The sequence below is a fragment of the Pyxicephalus adspersus genome, chromosome 4 (genome assembly GCF_032062135.1).
Source record: "Pyxicephalus adspersus chromosome 4, UCB_Pads_2.0, whole genome shotgun sequence".
NCBI classification, from domain to species: Eukaryota; Metazoa; Chordata; class Amphibia; order Anura; family Pyxicephalidae; genus Pyxicephalus; species Pyxicephalus adspersus.
The window spans coordinates 47,634,200-47,657,377 of NC_092861.1; the positions used below are offsets into that span (position 1 = coordinate 47,634,200).

A 23,178-nucleotide genomic window follows, 5' to 3' on the forward strand; every position below is an offset into this window, starting at 1 on the left:
ACCAGCTTTCAATTTTTAGATACTAGTTAACTAGTTGAATTATATTAAGGGAGAACTTAATATATTTCAACTAGTTAAATAAATACATGAGGTGAATTTCTTAATAATACATGTATGTTAAATTACCTCCTATGAGCATTAACTGATAGGAATACATTGGAAAACAAAGTGGCCAGGAACAGACAATTTAATTTAATACAAAAAGTAAAATACAATAATAATTAAGGAATATAAATAATGGGATATACAGACTTACAAAACAGTTAGGTTGCATATTCTATCTTTAGACCTAGAAACATAATGCGGGGTGCCACCATCTTCCCTATTTTGTGCATGTGTATGAAGCTGGATGTGGACCCAGCTTTAGTGTTAACTCCTGTGAGCCTCCCATCCCCAGAGTGTCTGACCCCCTATTACACCACCATGCCTAAAACCTCTGCACTTTCAAGCCAATACCCTTAGCTCTCACTAATGCAATTAAGGCCCATTCTTCTTGGCACCCTACCTAACAACAACCCCACTTTCCCCACTATGTCCGACCCCTATTCTTACCCTCTTCTTTTAACACTGCTCCTACATACCCACTTACCAACTTCTTTTGCTAATGCACCAACTTTGCGATTACTGTCTATGCTTGCCATCACTGTACCAAAAAGAACTTCTGTGCTCTCTGCCTTTGCTAATATGTTTTGTTTACTATATACTTTCCATTAAATATTCTAGCAATCTCCCCAGCCCCTTTTAGCTGAGTGGACCTGCCGGCACTTTTTAGTAACCACCCGGCTGTTTTTGGACAGTTACTGAAGAGTTGGTTCACAATACAGGGGCTCCCATCCACCTACAATTTCTTCCCACCCAGATTAAAAAAAATCTGGGTTGAACACTGTATTCTATTATTAATCATCCAAGCAAGAGATAAGTCCACTTAAAAAAAAAGGCTTTAATATCTTAATATTTAAAAAAAAAAATGTGAGCATTCAAACATCCAACTCTTGCTTTAAATTTCTGCAGGTTTAGAGAAATATGCTTACTTATTGTAATGAACTAGATCAACAGAACTCTAACACCATCCAAGGTTATTTATAAATGAAAAACAAATCAAAGTTTCCACTGAATGGAATCCAAACTAAATTTACTGAAAGGATGTCACACAGATAGGCAGCATAACAAGTTAACTGTGTTTATGTACAAGAAATGGCTAAGCTAAAATAGCAGGTCATAGGATATTTTAGTACTTCTTTAAAACTAGAGCACTACACCCTAGCACTATGTATGTATGTATGTATGTATGTATGTATAAAGTACGTTAAAGCTGTCATGTCACCATAAATAGAAAAAAAGAAAAACTAAAAAAAAAAAAAAGAGCAGTAAAACGCTTTTAAAACCAACAAAAAGTGCACGTAGTTGCAGGAGAACAAGTGTGCACTGTGTGTGGTTGTAATGCTGGTGAAAGAAGTGAATATTGCTGGTTGCCTTGGCGGGAGAAAAAAATTTGAATTTGGGAAGTGGTGGAAAGAGAATGGCACATTTTAGCAGTGGTGCAAAAGGCGTGCAGGCCAAAGCAAGGAAATGCATGTACAGTGGGGGAAATAAATAATAAACACGTCTAATTGAGCTATTGACATGAATTTTACACCAGATGTTGGTAACAACCAAACTAATCTACACATACATAGAAATCAAAATAAATATGTCCATAAATTAGGTTATGTGTAGAACAGTGGAATGACACAAGAAATAAGTATTGGACACATAAGGAAGTGCAAAAAGAAGAACACATGTAGGTGCAAATTAGTATCGGCTTAGACCTAATTGATAGCCTAGAAAATGGTTTCTCATCACCAAGGTATCACACAAGAAGTATCTCAGTGCATCTCTAATGCGAGTCAGTGTAGAGGCCGCAAGTAAAAAAAACATGCCAATGTGAAGGTGCAGAGATAAAAAGTATGTTTCAGTATAGCAAAGTCCACAAAACTGCATGTTGTGCAGTGGTCACAAGATGCATTGTTGCAGTTATGGTAAGGGAAGGAACGTGCCTTCGTGCAGTGGTAGGAAGAGAAATATTTTTATGGTTTCATGGCACCATAGCAGCTCTATTAGCTACCACTAGGTATGTGTATGTGCCATTTATTTCTGCTGTATTAGTTCCGCTGTCCACCATGAAACCTCACTACTATAATAAAATAATTATAAAACACGCAAAAATGTATTCTTTTGTTAATTTATCCAAGAACAAAAAAAAATTCACTTAAAATTCTCCAGCACTCTACATTTCTTATTTAGATAGAAATACACACACTGCTCTTCCAATTTTAAGTTTGTCTAATAGGAGACTAGTCCTAATGCTAAACAGCTGGCTTTTAGAGGTTTTAATGGGCAAGCTTCCAACCAAGTACCATATGTAAGTAAAACCATATGCAAACTAAGAGCTTTCCTGCAGTTCCTTTAGTATGTAGTCAAGACTAAAATGTCCTATACAACCACTAGGCAATATTTATTCCCATTATTCACGTAGTCCCGACATGTGCAACACTTTAGTGAATCCAGAAAACATTGGTTCCTTTGTTCAAAAAAGCTCACAGTCTACTATACTTAACACTGCAACACACACAGTAGGGGCAACATGAAAAAAGCCAATTAACCTACAATGTTGTACTCACCATGAAGTCATCTTATTGCCGACCTCATGTTTTATATTTATGTCTTATCATGAAAATAATGATGATAGATTGTACAGCGCTGAGTAATATGTTGGCGATATATATATCATGTTTACCTGGGATAATACCCAAGTCACGCATCAGGATGCCGGGCAAGCGCAGAAGGGGTATTTTCCGTCACTGAGGGCAAAGAGATGCCGAACTCACACATCACCCAATCTAACAACTGTGCAGTGCGAGATCGGGTGACATAGCCAGAAGAAGAAAGAAGAAGATCAAAGATGGCAGCGCCAGACGACAGTGCAGGGCCAGATCAAGGAAAGGTCTAGCTTGATAGAGGGATCTGCGGGATTTAAGATGTGATTTTTTTTATTTTTCAGTTTAGTTCGACTTTAAATGAGAAAATAGCTAGTTCCTAAAACCATACAAAGAGTTTAGAGCCAGTGTTCTGCAATTATCCTAAACTATGCACAGATGCCAGATCTTCATCATCTAAAAAAATTGTTTATGATCATCTCAAGGAAAATCTAAATTCAGTACTGTGGTTCCTAAATGTCAGCTAAATGACTGCTAACAACCACTATTTACTATAGGGAATACACAGCAGGCCCTCTCCTTTGCTTTAGAATAAAACTGTCTGTACAATGTTCCTTCTTTCTACTGCTGGTAGAGATAATCCCAGTTTTAAGTGATAACTTTTACATTTCTGTGTGTAGTCTTATTAATATAGCAACAACACCAGCCATCCTAATCCATATATGTATAATCCATATATGTACTTTAGGTCTCACATTTCTTATGTTTGACTACAACCACATACACGGATGATTTACATCTAAAATAATCATACAATACACCACAATATTCATACATTTGTTATTAATGCTTGGAGTTGCCATTTCACTGGTATGAATCTGTCCTTTTTGTTTAGGTTAATGCAGGTAAGGTTTTAAATGTCGGGTATAGGTCGCTTCCATTTTCTGCCGTGGTAACAGCCTGTCTATAAAGTTAAGACGATGTGTCAAAATGAAAAGACAATAAATGGAAATCTCCCCAACTGGCACACAGGCAGCAAAAAAACCTGACAAAGGTTTTATTTACCCTTTCCACCATTATCAAGAAATTTTAAAGAATAAAATGAAGCCAACACCGATAGACTAAAGCAACCCTTGTGTTCAGTAAGTATGTGTTCTTTTATTTACACTTACAGCTAAAGAGGAACTAAACTTATTGGTGGGTGGTGAGCTTTTGCCATAATCAGAAAGAATGTCCAGAATACTTGCTGAATATGGCACATACTTACCTATGTGCAGCCTCTCTAGATCTAGGACCTATCATTGGAGGAAGCTGCTATCTTTGCCACCAACTCCTCCTCTTTAGCCATTGGATGACCACTGATGATATATGCACAGGGGTTACATTGTATTTGGCGACTGCCTCTGTGTACGGCACCACCTTACACAAAGCTGAGCTCTAGAATGCACAATGCATGCATCCTACATTGCAGAGCTAAAGCAAAAAGCCGCCAGGATCCAAAGCTTCATTTTTGACAAAATAGACATACCATGTTGCTCTTACTCTCTATATACAAGAATTAAAATGTAATAGTATAAAGTTGGGCTGTTACATGGTCATAGTGATCAGAGATCTTTGTACGCAATAGAGTGGATTTTACAGAATTTTTCAGAAGAGTAAAAAGCTTTTAGTAATAACATTCTGCCTTTCCTTACAGCAACCTAAAGGTCAATGTGGATTATTTTTTTTACCCCCACAACAGCCTGATCCACACAACTGCAGCACAAGAAGGAGGTTGCAAGAGGAGCATGTGTAAAGTTGAATGCTAGTCAGAGCAAAGTTTAATATTCTGACTTGAAAGAATCATATAAAATAGGTTAAGTGAATAAATTTACTGCAGGTTACATAAAGGCAATATTCTTTGACTGTCTCGCTGTCCTTGTTGCCTGAAAAAGTTGTTTTTTTATTAGGTATATTGTATAAAATGCTTTCTGTAGGCATAGTAAAGCTAACTTGTACTTCGATTACTCTGCAATTGAGAGGAGTTAAAATAAAAATTGCAAGATGTAACATATGTTTTCTCTAAAGCTGAAAAAAAAAACACATTGTTTTCATTAGGTAAAAAACCTCCCTTTATATAGATGAATTTACACTGAGAATCTGAACTGAATACAAAAAAAGTATGCCAAATACATGGTTTTAAATAATATGTTTTTGTAGAACTGTAAAATGGTGTTAAAAATTCAATGTTGTAACCATAATTTATTTTTTATGCAATACAAGGGATTTTTTTTTTAATGTGGTGTAAGGAGAAGAAAGCACACTCAATGATTAAGAGAAAAAAACAACAACATTGCCGATATACAGATGTGCATAAAGCAGAAATTCTTTGTGTGCTGCATACAGCACTTATTCCAAACACTACCCTTCCCTCACTCCTCTGACCGTTAAAAACTCACCTAATGCTTTTTATGCACATTTATAATACCTCTCATCAATCCGCCCACCTGGCACACACACCATCTCCAGCCACTTCTTGTTCTCATTAAGACTTGATCCATCCAAAATGCCTATTTGATGAACGCATGTATAGTCAGATTGGACAAAATCAGGCATGATTTCAGGAGGAGATCTGTATTAGCAGAAGCTGATAAAAAGAGAATGCCCTGCCATAAAAGAAGAAATACATTTTATCTGTCCTTTGAATCAGATTAGCCTCGCATAATACGATCATCACCACATTTCGTTAGAGAAGTGTGCTTCTCCCCTTGGAAAAGGGTGGATTGATTAAGCTTTGTATCATGCGAGGCTAATCCGGTTCAAAGGACACGTAGCATTCAAAGCATTAGGTGAGCCTATTTGGAAAAAGTAGAAAGAATATTTTACCATTGAAGATAGAAAGCACACATTTTCCCCAGGGCACATAATGTGTTTTTTATGCATACCTTTAATGCAGTTTATGATAATAAGCATGCTGATAACAAGGTAAAGGAAAGGGACAGAGAGATTAGCTCTTCTCTATGTTTCTTCTTTCATTGTCTAGTCACAGACTGCAGCTGGTCTAGGATGACCTGGGCTCAGAGGGAATGTTATTTTCAGCTGGAGTTGTATTTTAAGCCTAGAGAGAACTGTGCAAATAAAGAAAATATTTACACAGAACATAGGTCTATTGTTCTAGATGTTCTATTTTTTTTTTTTTTTTTTGAAGCACATAGTTAACTTTGTGGAGATAACTTCTCTCTGGGCTGACAGATATCTTGCCAAGAGTCAGCATGCTTTTGCATTAATGTATCCGTTCTAAGAACACAGAATACTGTAACTCTTTGCTCACATATTCTCTAGGCAGATTAGTTTTTCACTATAAAACTAGATTAAAACATGGCCTGTTCCAGAGTAACAGTGTCCACGCATGGCTTGTCCTGGCAACACTGCCCAAACAGACAAATCTGCGTTGGATGAGGAAAGAGTATTAAAGCTGCCATATGAAGGAGAAAAAACCATGGCAATCACCCAATAATCTGTTTTGGGGTTGTTTCCAGCAAACATTACGCATTATATGCCTTTTTTTCAGTTCAGTCACAACTCAGAAAACGCAATACATTTGTGAACTGATTATGATACAAACATTTTCAAGCACATCTGCTGGGCTTAATCTCTTGTGAAAAATAAAACAAAAATATCCCTAGTTTGTTAAACTACACAAATATGACCAGACTTAAAACATTTAGCACTTTTTCTCTTTTATTCTGCAGTAATAAACCAATAGTCAAATCCTATAGGAAGATTACTAAATATTCGTTACCCAGTAGATTAGGGGTGTCAAACCCTGGCCCGTGGGCCAAATCTGGCCTGGCACGTCCTTTTTTTTGGCCCCCAAAAGAATTTTTAATACGAAGTGCAGCTGGCCCGCCACTACTGCAATCTATAGTAACGGGGGACCAGCTGCAATTCAATTTAAACTGCTGTTCTTTAGGCGCCAGTACAATGCTGCCGATATAATTCCCGGAATCACTCATTTTTTTAGACCACCGGCCTCTCTGCCTATGCATGGCCCCGCATTTTATAGACGCAAGTGATGCCGGGAATTGTAGTAGCGGCATCACTGGTGTCTATTGAACAGCAGTCTATGCGTGGACCCTGCAGAGTAACAGGTAACTGACAGGTAAACTCAATAATCAGGAATTATCATAGAGCTAGTGCTATAATTGTTTTACTGTGCCAGAGAATGCAATGTGAAACCAAACGAATGCAGCAATTCCTATGGTTTCAAATTGCATTCTCTGGCGAAGTAAAACAATTATTCTCAATAAGAAAAAACAGGAACACATAAGAAGAGCATGCAGTAAATATGCAGTAGATTGATCTACATAATTTAGATCAAGCCACTGCATATTACTGCATGCTCTTCTCATGTGTTCTTGTTTCTTCCTATCGAGATTGTTTTTTCAATAAATTTCAAATTTGGCCAGCGACTTGGTCTAGATTTTTAATTTTGGCCCTCTGTGTATTTGAGTTTGACATCCCTGCGAAGTCAAGGTGGCTGGTGCCATAGCTGCTACTCTACATCCCCCTAAAGATAGGCAGCAGACCATGTTATGGAGCTTACAGAAACCAGTGTTGAAAAATTATTTTTGAGACTGGTTTCTACACAGCCAATTTTATCCCTTTTGATGAAAGGGCTTCTTCTGCGCATGCCTGAGATGGAGCAGTCTAGAACCTACGCCTCCAGGAGGCTCTGCACTCCCATTCATTCTTGATCACCTATCGAGAATAAAGGGGTGGTGCTGCACGTTTTTTTTTTTTTTTTTTTTTTTTTTGGTGCACTTAAAAAAAACAAAAAAAAAACCCACAAACACACGGAATGTTGTCTTTAAAAAAAAATAAAAAAAAAAAAAATAAAAAGTTGTCTACCCTTTTTATGTAAAGTGAAAATTCTACTTTAAACAGAAGTAGGTCTTTGTATAGGCAGGTATTTGATTTAAAGATAGCGGTCATAGCTTTAGAACATAACCCTGAACAGTTGAAATCCTGTAGCACAACAACATCAAAGAACAAATTTTTGTGCAATTCACTAAGCATTGAATGAAGGCCAGGAATTACCATTTGCCTACTTTAGATCCAGGTTTAGAGGTTCACAATATGCAAGTAGAACAACATCTTGCACCCTGTGACATCTAACATCATAACACTGCTTAGAGCATTTTCAAAACAAATAAATAAATAGGGTTATGTTCACACTAGCACTGCTGCCTCTCAGGAAAAGCTACATAGTAGCATTTCTCTGCAACAGCTTAAAGGGAGTCAGGCACAGCTAAAGTTAGCGCGGTACTAGTACTGCTCACTGCCACCAGCTATCAAATGTGCAGACCAATCAGAGTTTGTGTTCCGAGTGACTGGCAAGGTTCCAACAGCATGGAGCAGTGCAGGATCATTCAATTCAAAGTCGGGTCTGAACCTGTCCTTAAGGGGCTCACAGGATCCTTTCTTTAGGAAAACAAAATATTAAATAAATAAAGAACACTTTACACGGAGGAGCAACAAAGACGAATGGGAGCCTAGAGCCTCCTGGGATACCTTCATTATGCATCCCAGGAGGGTTTGGGCTGCTCCTTTAAGGCATCCGGAGAATGGGTTTTTCTCTGCAATGTAAGAACAAAAAGTGCCAATCTCACAAATACAAAATATGTTTTTACATTTACAGGAGGATTTGTCAACCAATCTCACACCTGCGCAGTGACAAAAGTATATGGCGGCACCCAGCGAACCTTTCCTCCATCTGGAGATGAAGATAAAATTCAGGATGGCGAGGGACCAAATCAAGGCCAGCTGTAGAGGGATCGAGGGCATTGCTTAAGTAAAAGTAAGCATCATTTATTTATATTTTTTATTTAATTACAGTTCCACTTGAATTTATAATGGTCTATTAAGCAAACTTTAAAAGAAACGATTATTGTGTATTATTAATACAGCTACACGCAATTTACTAATGTTCTGATATTTTAGTTATTCCACTACAACTTACTACAACTTCTGAAAATCCTACATACAGAAAAAGTTTGTGAAAGCATAAATTAGTAAATGTGTGCATTTTATTTTTAGTAATTTCATGATAAATCTCGCTCGCCACTACTCAACAAAGTGAATACATGGTTACTGGGTGGCTGCAGCATAAAATCTCGTTCTAAAAGATAAAAATATTTATACACCCAACCTGCGTGAAAAAATGTACTTTTCATTGTAAATATGGACATACACATTACCACGCTTTTTCCTTTTACACAGAATTTCATTGTGCCTCAAAGGTCACCAAATCAATTAGTGGTATACATTAAACTTTAATGAACACTAATCTCTACACAACAGAAAAGGGGGTCAGGTGACATTTCTTCCCAGTAGAAGAAAAGATCCTGATGAAATCATGCCCATGTATAGGATAAATAAAAACCTAGAAAGCACTCAAGAGTTTTTCTATCAGAACAACTTGCATGGCTGTCGCCTTGTCTGTAACCAGAGCTACACTCCACATGACATTGTTGGGTACAGTTAAAGCGTACCTAAACTCAACATTTTTACTTTACATAGAAGGGTAGACAACTCATATATAAAAGTAAAAATAGTAAAAATGTTGGTGTTTTTGTTTTTTGTTTCTTAACGTGCAGCACCACCCCTTTAAGTCTTGATCACCGGGGTCATGAAGACTTAATGGGAGCGCGGAGCCTGCCTTGATACCGACACCATGCATCCCGGGAGGCTCTGGCTGCTCCTTCTGCGTCCTCCAAGGGGAAAGAGATGCCGATCCCACAACGACACAAGAAGGACCAGCGCCATCAAGGGATCTGCCGGATTAAAGGTAAATGTCATTTTTTGTTTATAATTTACTCCCGCTTTAAACATACCCCGTGTTTGAAAAGATTAGGGAAGAAGCTAAAGAATATTTGCCTAAATTTTAAAACAGATGCTCAATGCCACTAGCACCTAGACTAGAACAGCTACATTCTGGCCTACATCCATGAGTGTCCTGGTGCTGGCCTCCTGCACTCCGAGTACTGTTGTATAAAGGGTTACACTAAAAAATTATATTTCTATCTGTTGAACTCTAGTTGAACTCAAAGATGTAACCTATTTTGAACTTCTAAAGCCACATACACACGTGCAATTCTTGTCGTTGGAAAGGATCTTTCACAATCCTTTCCAACGATAAAAACCACATGAACAATGTGGTTGAACAACACCCTGCTGCACGCTCTCCCTTTTCCCTTGCATTAGGATCACTCGTCGTTCATCGTCCGTGGATGCGCCAGGACGGATCCACGGACGATGAACGACGCGGGCTGTACACACGCCAGATTCTCGCCTGATATCCGCCCTGAGCCGATTATCGGGCGAGAAAAATTTGACGTGTGTACGTACCTTAAGGCTATGATTCTCTAATTCTCGCCTCAGGGCTAGTATCAGACAAGAATCTGACATGTAAAGCGGTCGTCCGACATCGTTCGTGAATCTGTCCAGGCAGATCCACGAATGATGAACAACCACAATGCAAGTGAATGGAGGAGAGGGCAGCGGGTCATTTCCCCCCTTCCTTCCCCTCTCCATAGAGCGCAGTATGTACAGCTCTCATTCATGCATCTTTTAGTCTTTTGTCTTAGGGAAAGATCGTGAAAGATCCTTTCCAACGACAAAAATCTAACATGTGTGCATAACCTAACTCCCTGCCCCTATGTACATTAAACCCCCCCCTATTTAAAGGAAATCTAAAATTTAATAGTCCTCAAGAGTTAACACATAACTTCAATCATCCAATCGTATATGAAAAATAGATAAAAAAACTTTCTTCCAATTAGGTGGCTACAAATTAAGACATTTGGTTGGAGCATGAGTTGTAGCCACAGGCATTAGGGATATACAGTTCTCAACAAAGGATATAAGCGGAAGAATTGAAAACATCTTTTTAGAATAAACAGGATGCAGGAATGCGTCAGGACAAAAAAACAAATATGAATGTTTTTACCTCCTGATGTCATCTGTTGTATACCTAGAGGAGGATCTACATAGGCAACAGATGTCCCATCAAACATCTTTACTAGGGGAAATACAGACTACAATTTCCATTAATCAATAGGAATACAGCGACATGGACATAGGCAGTGCTAAAAGGTGCCCAATGCCTGTACCCACCCACAGAAAGAAGCATGATGTAAGCATATTACCGTCATCTTCTCTAAACCACAGAAAGGAGGAAACTGGACCTGAGAGCCTTATCTTCATAGGAAGATAATAGTGGAGTCACATAAAGGAAGGGAATGTGTTTGTGGGACATAAAGTAACTAATAAAAGAAAGAATAATGTTTTTTGATATTGGAAAATACCTTGAGTGTAATAGTGTTTTTTTTTCTGGCTGGAGTTCACTTTTAATTTATAAGTTTACTAACAAAATGTCTAAAATAAAAACATTTACAATTACAGCACAATAACATGTCTTTCATTCTTACACAACTCTGAACTTTGTATTCAGGTTACCATGTATATAAATCTCTGGACATTTCCAGATAAACAATACATAGCTACTGAGCCAAAAATATATGACCATTTAAATAAATTTGGCCACGCTTCATGTAACAGTTCATGTTTTCTTTTAATTGCTGCTTATGTTCACACTGAAAAGATTTATTCCTACTTCCTGTCCTGGTGTTCCCAGTTTTTTGAGAAAGGGAACATAGGAAAATTTCCCAAAACACAAACAACTTAACCAACATTCTAATCCTTTTGCACTGAAACCTAATATCAGTTTCAGGAAATAATACTTTATGTAAAACGTACCCTAGAAGGTTTAATGATTTAAGAACAGACGAGTACAGTGAAATGTTGGCAATACACATACATGCTTCAGGAAATATAAAAGATAAAATGACACACAGGGGTAATCAGCAAATCTGTGCTGCTGTAAACTGGCACAAAACATTATCAAGGTGAGGCAATTGTTGAATGAAGCACAGTGTTCAATGAAAGATCATATTAAATGATTCCTTTCAAACACCCCAAATCTAACTATACAAAGGTTTTCTAACTTACAATGTCAGAAGGGTCAAAATATACTGTAGCAGCTTAGTAAGCATATCACCTAAGTAAATTTTGAAGGAATTTGACATACCTTTGACAAATTCTGCATACACAAAAGACACAAGTTCACAATGAGTACAGTGAATCAGTGTAACATAACATAGCCTCAGATATAAACTGTCACTATTTTTCTGTAATTTGGTGCTACATTTAGATATATTCCATTATGTGGTTACAACAACGTGTGTACTGACTGAGGGACACACAACACAACTCCAACCAATGCACAAACATCTGAATCTTTTCTAGTCACCAGTAAGAAGGTATAACATTTACACGTTAGTAACATCAAGGTGTGTGTAATGCATCATTAAATGTAACACTATTCAAAACACACATAAAAACAAACACAAAAAAATGCAAATAAATTTGTTTCTAATTTGCCATTTCAAAGTAATCCTCCATAGAAAGTGTAAAAATCATAGCTAAGGCAAAAAAGAAATGTGTTTATATTAAGACTTCACTTTCCCCCTTATCCAGGACCCAGTGAGCCCATCCCAAGTTTCTATGATTCTCTATGCAGTGCAGGTACATCACAGCTGGTAAGAAAGTCAGCTGGGTGCTGACAACAGCTTTATGAAAACATTACAACACCCCTCCCTATTACTTTTCTCACAAAACCTCAATCTGCATGCAGCAGGCTGGGAGGAGATTTAAAAATACAAAAAAGCCAGTCAGGGAATGTTGGCCTGGGGCAGTGGGTGTTTTTAAAAGACTGTACATGATACTGTGACTCCAAGGTTAAAACATTTAAAATTCAATGAATGAAATAGGCCAAAGACAGCCATAAAATGATTTGATAATGCCAAATAGACATAACATCATAACATATTGTTATATACAGACTTCACATACAGGTGCATCTCAAATAAATTAGAATATCATTGAACATTAATTTATTTCAGCATTTCAAGCAACTTGAGCACCTCTGTGACCTGGATTTCCAAATGAAATGTAAGTTTACTTCCATCTGAAAAGAGGATTTTGGACCACTGAGCAACAGTCCAGTCTGTTTTCTCCTCAGCTCAGGTAAGACGCTTCTGATGTGGTCTGTGGTTCAGGAGGGGCTTGACATAAGAAATGTGACAGTTGTAACCCATGTCAAGGATACTTCAGTGTGTGGTGTCTCTTGTAGCACTGACTCCAGACACCGTCCATCCCTTGTGAAACCCACCAAAATTCTGGAATGGGCCGTGCAAACCTCACAGGAGCTAGTGCACCTTTTTTTGACACATTTTTTCCTTACTGCCAAACTCTCCAATAATATGCCTGCATACAGCCTGCTTCTTTAGAAATCACTTTTTGTGTGTGTCCATTATAACTCTACCATATTGAACCGTTTCACAATATTCTAATTTTCTGAAATACTAAATGATCGGTTTTCATTACCTGTAGTCTATAATCAGCAAAATGAAAATAAATAAAAGTTTGAAATATATATATATACTGAAATAAATTACCTTTTTGATGATTTTTTAATTTATTGAGATGCACCTGTACAGTAAAAAAAAAATATCCAAAAGATATTTAACTCAGACCAACCAACATTTACCAATAAACATTTTTGGTGGCAGCCTAGTTTATCAAAGCAACAGACAGAAAAACTTTCACCATGTTAAGGAAGACCAATGCACCCTTAAACACTTTTGGTTAGTGTAGAATTACAGTAAAGGGACTTTCTTTGGATCCACAAGTGCTGAGAACTTCTTTACACATTTGACACAAGAATACACTTGTGCAGGACCCCACAGACATCATATCACTGCACAGACTACCTGATTTTTGACTGTTGTCAATGGGCACTTTAAAGCAGAGCTTCTATGTATGTTCCAAAGGAAAGTGCTAGAGCAGTCCAAGAAATCAGGAAATTCAGCTCACACCAAAGTCTTGGCTGTTATGTAGGAATGGAGATGAGGAAAAACCCTCCCCAGGGCGAGAGGCAGCAATAACCTCCAACCAATCAAACTTTGTACAGCTCCAGACAAATACAGATAGAAAACTATTTTTAAGTGTGTAAAATGGTATTTGTGTATGTGTGTCGAGCAGGGAAGTAATTAAAAAAAAGTTATTAGCACAAATATTTGAAATGACATCCACCACCCACTGACCCACCCATGATCTGGAATGGCTGATGGAAATTTTTGTGCATAAACTTTTTTTTCTACCTAGACCCTTTATAAGTTAAAAAAACAGTACTTGTAAGGACGAAAAAAAAATTCTATTGCTTAACAGCAGTAAAACACACACATGCCATACATAACACATCAATATATATTATATAAATAATCCTTGTTCTTGTGTCCTACCAAAAGCTGTTTCTCTTTAAAACAAGGGGCTGCATCACTGCGGGTTAATAAATCTCATCTGCTAAGCTCCCTCCTGCCCAGGAAAAAAATAAATTGTTTAATCACCGATTATTAAAGTAAAACTAAATGTGTGTGTGTGTATTCCTGAAAGTTTGGAGTATAATGCTGTACAGGAACCCCCTTTGTGGGAGTTTCCTATAACTAAGGACGGTAACTGCTGCTCTCTCTACTTGTGCAGGGTGACTTGACTTGTACTTGCCCCCTGTAGTGGTTGGACTTGCTGGGTCCCCCCCCCCCAACTCTTTCTATGAACAGGCTTTATTTAAAACAGCAATCATATCGCTGATACAATATAAGGTCACATCTCGGTTTGCAAGTGAATTCCTATACTTTTTCTCTATAAGAGCAGCGCTCCCCAACCTGTGGCTCGTGAGAAAATTTTGGTGGTCTGCGGCTCTGGCCGGTGCACCCCCCAGGGGGGTCGGGAGAAGGACTGGCTTGGGCGGGTGCACCGTCCAGAGCCGCGGACCATGTCTCCCGTATCCATCGCAGGCTCATGACAATGAGCCAGTTGTGTTCCTGGACACAACCCACCTACTCTCCTGTCGCGGGCTCAGACCTGCGAGGGGGGAGGCGCGGATGCTGGGATCATGACGTCACTTTGGGGAACATGCGTAAATGTAGTGGCCCGTGGTGTCCAAAAGGTTGGGAACCACTGTATTAGAGAACCCCCTTCCCCACAATGTCCCTTAAATAAATTACAGCAGAAATCCTACCCCAGGAATTACATTGCTTGGCAGACTGGAGTCTGACCAAAAAAATACAGTGGTTTTAATGCATTTTATCCATTGATTGTAGGGTCATACTGAAATTCCAGATATTACAAGATAATACAATTGAAATCTCTAAGGCTAGGTACACATGTGCAATATTTGTTAGAAAACGAACGACGGATCAAGGATTATTCATGAATATTTTGAACAATCGTATATTGCACGAGCCTGTACCTGCTGTAACCATACAACTGTTCAAATATAATCCACCAAAATTGTACACACACTAGATACGATCGTTTGACCGATGCAGTAAGTGACATGAAAGGGAGAAAGTGTACCACAGAACCATCCACATTCGCTAAATGAGCTTACACAAAATAGATAGTGAATGATCATCGCTCAAACAGATCTGGCAGAACGGTACATATACATACATATACAATCAGGTTGCTGCTATAAGTAAGAGGTATGAGACGCTGCATGCCGAATATAGATATGGTTAGGTAATACAGAGGTATGAAGAACCAAGTGTGTAATACAAAGCTTTAAGACTCTGAAAGTTGCAAAAGAAGTATTGTGCATAATACAAACATATGAGTTACACTAGCATTCTGTCTGACCAATCACAGCTCTCTACAAAATGGTAGCACAGAAAGAAAAGAGAGATGTAGAGATGTGTAGAATGTGATTTACCTGCCTGGAATTAACACAGCGCCACACTTCCTCCAAATGTCCCATTCACAAAGCATTATCACAGTAACAACTTCCATCCATAACATAGCAATTGGCCTATGTAGGAGCATATAATTGGCTTTTGTATGGCAATCCAACTTTAGTTCATGAAAAGTCTACAACCACACTGCAGTCCACCGCGTGCACACCAACCCTCTTAGTGCAGCCTGCCTGGTAAAATATTTACTTTCCTCCCAGCTCCGCACTGCACAGCTGCTGCAAACAAAACATCCTGGCCATGTTTTCTTCCAGCCGGCCTCACAGAGAAGATCATGGGATTGGAGAGGAAAGTAAGATGGGTTCATTTTCTAAATTTCCATGCATTGTGTTGCATTCATTTAAATAGAAATAGGAACCTGCTGTAGTTCTGTTAAAAGTATAATGGAACACATTTGGAATGTGAAGGTGCATAAGGGTGCCACAGCAAATGGCATTACAGTACAACAATGTACGTAATGTCACACTAAGACACCCTGGACCCATGTAATCCTACACCGATGTTCAATATGTATGGTGAACTCCCTCATAGCATTGTGTGTTGCACATTCAAATAATGCTACTTTTGTGATTTCTGTCCTAAAAAGGTTCGCAGATGAATGCACATGGATAATATGAGGTTACCTTCAGAGCATGTGGAAATAATAAAAATTTATACACAGCCAAAGGTCTGACTTAACAGTAACAATTCCTGCAAAAGAGAATTCTGTGGCCCCTTTTATTGGTCTATGAAGCCAGCCATCATATTGGGCTTATATGGGGTATCAAGTTTTATTGGAGCAATGCTGCGTAAGGTACTTATACAGTATTTATAGAGTAGCAGTTGTCACCTTTGGCTGATTCAGGATTCCAAACCCTTCCCCTCCTCAGCAGAATAGGGGGGAGGGTTCTGTAGTCCACATAAGAGATCTTGGCAGACAGGGAGTTCAATTCAGTGCACAGGAAGTTACAAGGAGACTGAATTTAGTGGTCTGATCAGGCAGCCACCACATCCATAAACTGGTATGCTTCATTATCACCCATTTTTGTTCTTAGTTTTAGGTATACTTTAAGAATAACTAATCCATCCATATAAAAAAAAAACTTCTGCCTGATTAACAAACAGAAATCACATGTAATAAAGCATTGTGAGCTTGTTTCTAACATGCTCCAGGTCTTAGTAATTCCTCCTGCTAAGTAATCTTATTATATGGTCTATTTATCAGTTAGCTCACAGCCCGTTCCTCTGATTGTAAGCCCCATCATCTCTGGCATCTAACACTTGGCAGGATGTTACTGAAAACACTGGCAAGGCTGGCCATACTGAAAAGCATTTAGGGGAAAAACTATTTTCTACAGAACCAGTCAATAAACTAAACTATACATGGGTAATACAGGTCCTGATAACATTTAGTACATTTTATTCCTTTTTTTGGAATTCACACACATTGTTTACATTGTTTACTTCAACCACACGGTTGGTTTAGTTGCTAGCACTCTGGCCTTTGCAGCACTGGGGTCCCGAGGTTTAGGCCTTAACCTGGTAACTATCCTCCGGACACTTCAATTTCCTCCCAAATACCAGAAACATGCAGTTAGGTTAGATGGCTTCCCCCAACAAATTGGTCTCTAATAATGACGTATACCTAAGGTAGGGTCATTAGATTGTGAGGGACAGCTAGTGACATGACTCCAGACTGTGCAAAGCGCTGTGTAATATGTTGGCGCTATATCGCTTGGTGACTGGCACCCTTTGCAGGGCTAGCTTCTGAGTTTTAGTCTGGGCCTGCACACTTTCTGCAAGACTTTGTATGTTCAGCCTGTGTTTGTGTGGGTTTCATTCCAAAAACATGCAGATAGGCTAACCTCAGAATTGCTCTTAGATTGTGATAATGACATATGACTGAGGTAGGGACATTAGATTGTGAGCCCGAGGGACAGTTAGTGACATGACTGTGGACCTTGTACAGCGCTGTGTAATATGTTGGTGCTATATAAATACAATTTAAAATAATAATAACTGCTGGCAATGTTATAGCTTGCTCCATGCCATGTCACTGTCATTTTTGATGTAAAGAGAAACTACATCAATATCATTACATGTTTTAACCACATGCATACAATAAATTATTATTATCCAGTATTTATATAGCACTGACATATTACGCAGCACTTTACAAAGTCCATAGTCATGTACCTAGCTGTCCCTAAAAAGGTCTCACAATCCAGTGTCACTACATCAGATGACTTTTGCTGGAAACAATCTTCTGTGAATGTATCTGTAAGTGGGCATCCTGCTTTACTCTCCTTAATATAAACTGGTTGTTCATCTATCAGTCAGGGCAGAATGATGAACAATGAACACTGTACACATGTTAAGTTTTGCAACATGGGTGGCAGTAATCTGACGTGTGTACAAAGCTTAAAGTGGACTTTTTATTTTTTTTTAATTTAGAATTTAAAATTTTTACTTTACATAAAAGGATAGACAATAATTTTACATAAAGTAAAAATTGTCTTTTTCTTGATCGCCGCAAGATGCCTATGTCACACATCCTGGGAGGCCCTGGCTGCTCCTTGTGCACATGCTCGATCTCAGGCATGCGCAAAAGGAGCCTTTTCTTTAATGGAAGAAAAAAAATGCTAACCTCACGCATGCGCAGTGAAATCGGCACTTTTTTCTCAATCTACATCACCCCAACTTGTATGAAATCGGGTGACGTACAAAGAAGAAGGTCGAAGCTGAATAAGGATATCGGGACGACGCAGAACCCGATCAAAGAAACCTCCTGGTGGATGAACAGATCTGCGAAATTAAAGGTAAGTGTAATTTTTTTTATTTTAATTTAAATCCGCTTAAAGGCCAATTTCTTTGAGGAACCAATTAAACTAACTGCATGCTTTTGATACAATAGCTGCCTTTTTGGATAAACATTGAGCCTGATTTATTAAAGCTCTCCAAGACTGGAAAATTTGGACTGTTTTGAGAGAACCTGGGTGATCCAGCAATCATAGTCCTTAGTCCACAGACTACAGTCTTCTTTAAATCCTGGGCTAGATGCATTCCAGGTTTGCTGGATCTCCCATGATAATCTATATGCTCCAGTATTGGTTTTATAAATTAGGCTCATTGTAAGATTGGGAGCTTAAAGAATGCCATACACAAACACAACACACAGGAATACATATCCTCCTACAAAGACATAACTTTCATTTAAATCCAGGAATATTAAAAAAAGTTGAATGAATGTTTCCAGTTTAGACCCATGATGAGTTTGTAGTGTCTCATTCCATATGTAGGATGTTGTGTGTCATGTAATGGCGGGTGTTGGTCATCCCTGGCTAGGATGCTGTGTGCCTGCAGAACATGTACACGTCTGTGAGCCTAGGGGGGAGGAGGACACACACAAGTTTACTCTCTGACATTCCTTACAGATAAACTGTATTCTTCTAAGCATCTGCATTACAACTGTCCAAAGTAAAAAGATTTGACATAAATTATATTGATTCAAGCTCAGTAAAGGCCATCCCAATCTCATCAACATTCTGCAGAATTATATTTACCTCCCACCTCATGTAGTCCTCAATATAAATGAATGAAGTGTTTATGGCTCATTCCAGGTCAATCAAAATATTTCTTACACAAATGGATCAGAGGTGATCATTGGAAACATTCATCAAAGTTTCACCCAACTCTTACGCAAGGTTCTGTTATTTTCCAGCTAAATCCAGCTCCTGGGTGAAAGTTGTGTGAAAACATATATAGAGACCCTGATTGTGGTAATAAAATGCTGTAAATCCCTGCCAATCATTCATTAACTTTAAAAATAAATATTTACAGAGGTATTGTAATGCTGTACAAATATTGGGGGAAAATCCTGATTACAATGTGCCCAGATTATTAAATTAGAGAAAAATAAATCCTTTCTTTTCATAGGATAACATGCAATGAAAGTAATGTTCATGCACTGATCACACTGAGGCTAGCCATGCATGTTGGGACTTGTAGTTCCACAGCTGTAATGTAAGGGGGGGGTGCAGAGTTCTCCCCCCAGACATACTCCATGCATACCTTGTAGCTGAGCAGAGAGGGACTCCTGGTGCTGCTGATACTTCCCTGCCAATGCCTCGGCTTTCTTCAGCTGCTTCTGTAGCTCGTAGTTCACCAGAGCTCCATAAGTGAATGCAATGGCTACAGCCAGCAAGGCAAGAGCCTGGAAAATCCTCTTCTGTCGTCTGGAGCACATACCGTTTCCCATTTCCCTTTTCATGGGTCATCAGTCATGGTCCGGCCGGGCAGTATGTGGCAGTCACACGAGCCTCTCCCCCTCCAAGTTTCCTAACTTGTTCTCCTTCCCCGGGAGAGGACTAACATGCTCCTCCAGCAGCACCGAGCGGGCACACACTCCTCTCCTCTGCTCTCCTCTGCTTTCCTCTGCTCCGCTCCCCTCTCCGGGCTGCACACAATACAAAGCTGCCTCCTGCTAAAACATCCCAGCAATGTGAACTGCAAACTATTCAGGGCCTCCAGCTCTATCCCTGGCTTGCGCTAGCTTTTTTTTTTTTTTTTTTTTTTTTAGCTGCTTTATTGGAATGTAACAAAGCGAGCAAAACGAAGCACAGGGCTCTAGCTTTCATGTAAAAGAGAAGTTTGTCAATGTACAGGAAGAATAAAAAAGACAGAAGATGCCAGCATTTGAGTAGGGATTTGTTATGTATTTGTAAAAGGATGATATCAAATTCAAATACGTGTAAATGGCATGCAAAGCCAATTCTTTTTTAGTTTTAGTTAAAGCAGACTAAAAAGTTTTTTTTTTCTTGTGTGCACTGCTAAAGAGATTTCCATTAACATCCTGTTACAGAGATATAACATTTCATAAACTGGATGAGTTTACCAACTTTGATATCACTATAGGAAGGTTTCTCTCATTTATTGCTTTAATCACAATCCCTACATTCAGGGTTTCTTTTCTGTTTTTGTGTTTAGCAGGACAAATATAGGGATACATTTTCCCAACCCTTTCCCAATCTCTGTAAAATTTGTTGTCTATACAATTAAAAAATACATTAAGAGGGGGAAAGACATTTTTTTGCTGCATTAACCCCCTAGCATTCTAATTCTGTTCGTATTTTAATGCAAAAAGAGTTACATTTTTTTGCATGGAAATTTATTTTACAATGTAGGCTATAATTCTTTGGCATAACTCACCGAAATATGTCCAATATTTAATATATTTAATAATAAATTTAAATTAAAAAACAAAAATCTGTTAAAAAAGTTATTTAGGTTAGTTAAACATGTAAAATAACTGTACAGTAGCATGTATAACATATATATACATATATACATATATATATATATATATATATATACATATATAATTTAATTATTTATATATTAAATAAAAATTGCTTTGTATTGGACTCAATACAGCTATTTTGTATTGAATCCAATACAAAATGATTGGAATTCCCGCCGCTCCTCCCGCCCACACCAACGTACCCAGGAAACCCCAGAGATCGTCTCTGCAGTCGCCGGCTGAATATCGAAGAAAAAAGACGTGTCCCGAGGACCTGCAGGGCCCAGCCGGGGGACGACAATGGAACAAGGAAAGTGTCTTTTTTATGTTTTTAGCGACCCTAAGTGTGACTCCAGATTACTGCTTTTAGCATGTAAAATCCACCCCACACTTAGGAATACCGCTAGGGGGGTTAAAGCAACAAAGCTCTGATACACATACGTTGCCAGGCACAACAATGTGTACTAATGCAATACTGTGCCGATTGGAAAGAACTTTGTATGTACAATCTATGATACTAAAGGGAACCCATGGTGTCTAAGTGCAATTAAAGCGTACCCAAACTCAGAATTTTTACTTAACATAAAAGGGTAGACAATCCCTTTATTCAAGTGCAGCACCGCCCCCCTAATTCTCGATTGCCTGGGCGGTCAAGAATAAATGGGAGCGGAGAGCCTCCCAGGAGACCTACGTCACGCATCCCGAGAGGCTCTTGGCTGCTTCTTCTGCGCATGCCTGAGCATCTTGGACATGCTCAGAAAGAGCCCTTTCATTAAGCGCATGCTCTGTGGGATCAGCAATTTTTTTCCCAATCTACATCACCTGATCTCACGCCTGCGCAGTGCAAGGTTGGGTGACGTAGGAAGAATAACACAAAGAGAGGGGCCAAAGACAGATACCGGGATGACGCAGGACCTTATAGAAGAAGCCTCCCAATGGATCGACTGATCTGCAGAAATGAAGGTAAGTGTGATATTTTTGTTTTGGGTTAGTTTTGGGTTTACTTCCACTTTAATCTTTAGGCAGCCAGCAAAAGGAGCTTTTTCTTCAATAGGGAAAAAGAAAATGCAGATCTCACACATGCGCGAATTGGGGGATGTAGCCAGAAGGCAGAAAAAGGGTAAAGAAGATGGTGGGGCCCTATATAGAACACCTCCGGAGGGATCAATGGATCTGCAAAAGTAAAGGTGATTTTTTTTTTTTTTAGTCTAATTACAGTATGTCCAAGGAATCTAACACAGTCTAAGGTCTGTCCTGGTCATTCCCTGCACTCGTTATTGTGCTTTGAAGTAATGTAAGGTTTGGTGGAAGGACCCTGGGACCACATTGAGGGGACAATAATCTGTAACTTCCTGAAGAGTTGGACATTTTTATTTGACAAAAGCAAATTTAGACTGTTTACACCAGTGGTGGTAATGTTACTTTATATATGGGACTATAAGAATGGTCCCTGAAATCATCTAATACATACTTCATAAATTATACAATCCATGAATTTTGTGCTACAAAAAGCTGTCAGACTTGCAAGCATTCTACAGAAAATGGTCAGAAACTTCAGACGTTCTACAGAAGATTGTCATAGACTGCAGATATTGTGCAGGACATTGAGAGAGGCCAGAAACATTCTATGGGAGATGATCAGAGACTTCAAAAATTCTAAAATAGATGGCCAGAGACTGCAAACATTCTCCGAATGATGACTTTTGAGGACATGAATTGGACATCCTTGCTCTAGTGTTCAAAATTATCAAGTATGGATCAGTGAAAGTAAAGGCAATGGGCCTGATTTAATTTAGTGCTCCAAGACTGGAGAAGATAGACTATCATGGGTGATCCAGCAAACCTAGGATGGATTCAGTCTAGGACTAAATTTGAAAACAAATGCCAATTAATAGCAAATGATTTTTAAGAAATCCATTCCAGATTTGCAAGATCACCCAGGTTCTCCCATGATGGTCTATTTTCACCAATCTTGGAGAGATTTAATAGATCAGACCTAATGCATAGTTACTTTAAATTTATTTATTTTTTTAGTTAGGTAAATGAAATATTGTATTTTTAATAACCTATGGTATGTTAAGAAACTTTTGTTACAGATGTAAAATAAGTGGTTTATAAAAGCATATATAAATAAATACTTTTGTACATCTCATGGAATGGTTTGAGCTTTTTAGCATGTTTGAACAGGCAATTAATAAGTATATTAGGAGTATATTTTTGAACAATGATGACTTGTTCAACAAAGGTTTTATTGTTCTTTATAAACTGAGAAGGGTGGTTATACATGTTAGAG

The 23,178-nt window shown here is 38.5% G+C and overlaps 1 protein-coding gene across 1 annotated transcript in view; it reads right to left on the reverse strand.

Moving 5' to 3' along the window:
* Positions 1-20,129, reverse strand: part of GOLIM4 (golgi integral membrane protein 4) — a 64,176-nt gene extending 44,047 nt beyond the window's left edge. The window contains exon 1 of the mRNA XM_072410143.1: positions 19,658-20,129. Within this exon, the coding sequence (XP_072266244.1) occupies positions 19,658-19,856 (199 nt within the window). The 5' untranslated portion in view covers positions 19,857-20,129. The remainder of the gene's footprint in view (positions 1-19,657) is intronic.
* Between the last annotated feature and the right edge of the window lie 3,049 nt (positions 20,130-23,178).